Source organism: Opisthorchis viverrini, assembly GCF_000715545.1.
Source record: "Opisthorchis viverrini unplaced genomic scaffold opera_v5_2, whole genome shotgun sequence".
Taxonomy (NCBI): domain Eukaryota; kingdom Metazoa; phylum Platyhelminthes; class Trematoda; order Opisthorchiida; family Opisthorchiidae; genus Opisthorchis; species Opisthorchis viverrini.
In genome coordinates this window covers 3,556,137-3,559,712 of record NW_008751658.1, presented here as the reverse complement: position 1 = coordinate 3,559,712, position 3,576 = coordinate 3,556,137, and the positions used below count along the sequence as shown (strand labels likewise).

Below are 3,576 nucleotides of genomic sequence, written 5' to 3'. Positions count from 1 at the left end.
AACCGTTAAGATTGACCACTGAGCGATTCACCTTTTACTTATTTGCCAAAATGTGACCAGTAAAGTAAACAATTTTTGTTGGTTCATTCTTCAGCAACAGATCTCACATTCAAAAGTGCCCTTATCTGAGTTACGTAACAAGGCAGGCAGTTGGGTTGCAGTCGAACGTGACCTAAACTCCATTTTTCCTTATTAAAAATGCTTACCCATGTAACACTGTTAGTTAGTAGCTACTTGTTGTCTCGGCACAAAATGAGGAAAAAACAGTTGTCCTAGAAAAACATGTCGTTTTATAAAGCCCCTCATTTATATGAAACAACTATTCATAAACAACGTGGCGGATATACTTTGGTGAGATACATTGTGATTTACTGTTATTTGCTGTGAAATTCGTATGTAGAGCTAGGTAATCAAAATTGACGTTTAGGCTCAATATCTTAATCCTGCTTGTTAATAGGAGCCGTGTTTAAATAGCCATCAGGTAATCGGCTATCCTCAATGTAAAAGCGATTCTCGTAATCTGGATGACGATTTCTCCACATATTCATTCACGATCGTTGCCCTGCTTCGGCCGCTCTGAAAAAGGCGATGTCTTATGCCAACTTCGGAAGCCAGAGTGCTCAGCAATAAATTAGGAAACGCTTGTTTTGAACACGTTTGGTGGGTAATCGCACAGATTTTTTCGAAAGAAAACAACCGGAGATTGAAACTTACAAATGCGCTATATATAAGGCCGAAATTGATGGTCATGTTCCGCGATCCATAAAGGGCGTTGCTGGCAAGCGGTGTGAAGACGAACACTCCGCTTAGGCAGAAGAACATTAAACAGACCCAAAGCGCATATAAACCCTTCAACAGAGACCCCTCGAATCCAGACAGGTGTGGAAACGTAACCAGCAAGATAGTCCAGACAAGAAGTAGGCAACACAGTGGTACCTGAACCGGGAGAAGATGCAGAAGCGGAGACAAAACAAAACAATGCCATCATGACGGTCACAGCTGTGCGGCCAGAGTACAAACTTTTAGCTATTCGATTTACGGTAAAATAATGCGAATATCCAGCGGTCATTACCAGAATAGCAGTTTGTATAGTACCAATGTGACACGCATATTTTTTAGATTTTTTTACATGTTTCACAGAAGTGATGATTTAAAAATTATTATAAACACTAGGAGCTACAGGAAAGCCTTATACTTTCCGTTGTTGTCCTTTGAATGAATTAAAACCAGTTCAGTGGATGTTAGTAGTATATTGCTTTGCTTTTGGACCTAGAACTGGGTAAATTGTAAAAAAAACTGGCTGAAAAATGCATTAAAACGTTTCATGTGGGTAAATATTTCCATTTGAGAACTTTGATGATGATGAACTTTGAGGAATTTTATAGTATTTTGGTAAAACAAACAAGGAACGAACTTAGTTGCGCAAACCTAAAATAAGTGGACTGTCTGTTGAGTAGTGATTGTAACGCAGTGAGGATTCACTCCGAACTAGATATAAATATGAGTGTTACTCAGTCTGATCATTGGTAGAAACAGAGAAATATTTTCAGTGGATCCGCTATAGTGTGGGAATGTGTAATACTATCCTGGATTGTTATCCGTCTGTTTTGCATAAATCCCCCCATAAATACAGAATGATCTCCTCAGCCCAGTGATGTCAAATAAAAACTAAAGTTTTCCAGATTTTCAATTTCGAACAAGTCGGAATTCGGGGCAAAGTCTGATACAAATGGGCGCATAATGCATGCACGTTCAAGTATGGCAATGTTTCCTTAGAAATTCTGATGAATTTGTGTTAACCAGATATCGTTGGGTTATTTTAAGGCAAGCAGCTTGACATCATTCTTCATACTCCTGCAGGCTTCTCATTTATCGTATAGACCGGTGCAAGTATACCATTCCTAGGGTGAATTTTTATTTATACTGTATTCGTGAGGATTTCCACATTCAAAGTGGAAAATACCTGACTTCTTATACTATTAGTCACCAAAATATTTATACTTGTGTTTTCGTCAGCAACATCCCCAAATTATACTGCAGGTGAAGTCGAGAGCATAATTCTTTCAAAGCACTCTAACTAAAAGACATCTCGATTTATTATTAAGACCATGCGTACTTATCCGATAAGGATATCCTCTAATGTAAGGGTAAATAATACTGATGGCACATGTGAGTTGCATCCAGTCAGATGTCGAAGCTCCGTTTCCGCGTCTGATCCAAGATGGAGGTTGGTAAGGAATTTAAGCCATGGCTTCTAGGCGTTTCAATAAAGGATTCTTTGATGAAGGTTGTTCTTGTTTCTACTGGTAGAGGATGCCAACTGCGTAGTTTATAGGTGGAACGCATATCATCTGAGAGAAACGCATACTGAGTCACCCCGAGGTGCGTGGTGTCCGAGGAGTTAATACATACAGTGAGTTCATATGTAGAAACAGTACACTTCAGAATCTTTTAGGTTTAGATAAGATGCACTAAATCGCGACTTTTGAGGCTCACCTTGAAAGACAGATAATCTCCCAACAATCCCCATATGACTCGTCCAACTGCATTACATACGGAAGAAGCCATTGTAATGCCAGCCAGAAAGCTATCGTCACGAATATATTCCAGTCCGAAGAACTAAAATCGAAAGGTAATTTTTAGTTGAGATAAGTCCGCTGATGTAAGCAAAGTGAAGAATGGGAGATGATGCAATGCCACTCACTTTGCTGAGAGATGACAGCATTGTTTGAGGGACGAGAACGCAGCAGACGGACGCCCATAGAAGATAAAAATCGGCCGTCTGGAGAGCCTCCAGGGGGGTCATTTCCTTGTTGCTTGAAAGAGTAAAATAAGATGTTGTAGGCTGTAAAATTGTACGAAAATCGTTATCTTGAAAGATAAATCAGAAACATTAAATTTCTGGAATTAATAAGCGCACCAAACGTTCTTTGATCAGTGGGCGGGTTCATGTAAGCAACGACGGTATATTCAAAGTTTGCCCAGGCAAAAGCAGAGTAACAGTGACTTGAGCCATGTAACCGGATATTTCTCAGGAAACCGGTGATAGGTGCTAAATTGAATTATTAGGGCTTCCAGATTATAGTCAAAAATGCAGCGTGAAATGGCCATCTGTGCTTCATCAATCTCGCAAATTCTAGTTACAACGACGGAAGTTTTCAAGTCAGTCTACGGCGCTGAATATGTCCGTAAAATGTATGGCAACCTAAGGTTTCCCCACAGTCACACAGCCCAATGCAAGCCATCTGGGACTGCGGTTAAATCTTAGTCATGTGAGAAGATAGAGCGAATGTATGTAGCTCTTTTTTTATCAAAACTTTTCCAAATTTTAGGTATTCTGCTACCAGCAAACCACAAAATGAAGGATTCTTCTCATCAATTTTCTAGCCTGCGTTGAGGTTGACAGATTGGCATCAACTTATTCGTTAAAAATTGTTGACTACTTATGACGACACGAAATCGGCACAATCACGTTATGTCTAGTCAAGTGAGTATACTAGTTGACATAAAAAAACAATCAACCTGCGAGAACTGTGGAGGAATATACCATATCATCCTACTGCTCTTACTGTATTA

The 3,576-nt window shown here is 39.6% G+C and overlaps 1 protein-coding gene across 1 annotated transcript; it reads right to left on the bottom strand.

Moving 5' to 3' along the window:
• Nucleotides 1-716: 716 nt before the first annotated feature.
• T265_12492 (hypothetical protein) lies at nt 717-2,871 on the bottom strand (the record flags this gene model as incomplete). Its single annotated transcript, XM_009164016.1, has 3 exons — nt 717-936; nt 2,497-2,619; nt 2,705-2,871. Coding segments are annotated over 3 exons (444 nt in total), but the record flags the coding sequence as incomplete, so codon positions are not given.
• Between the last annotated feature and the right edge of the window lie 705 nt (nt 2,872-3,576).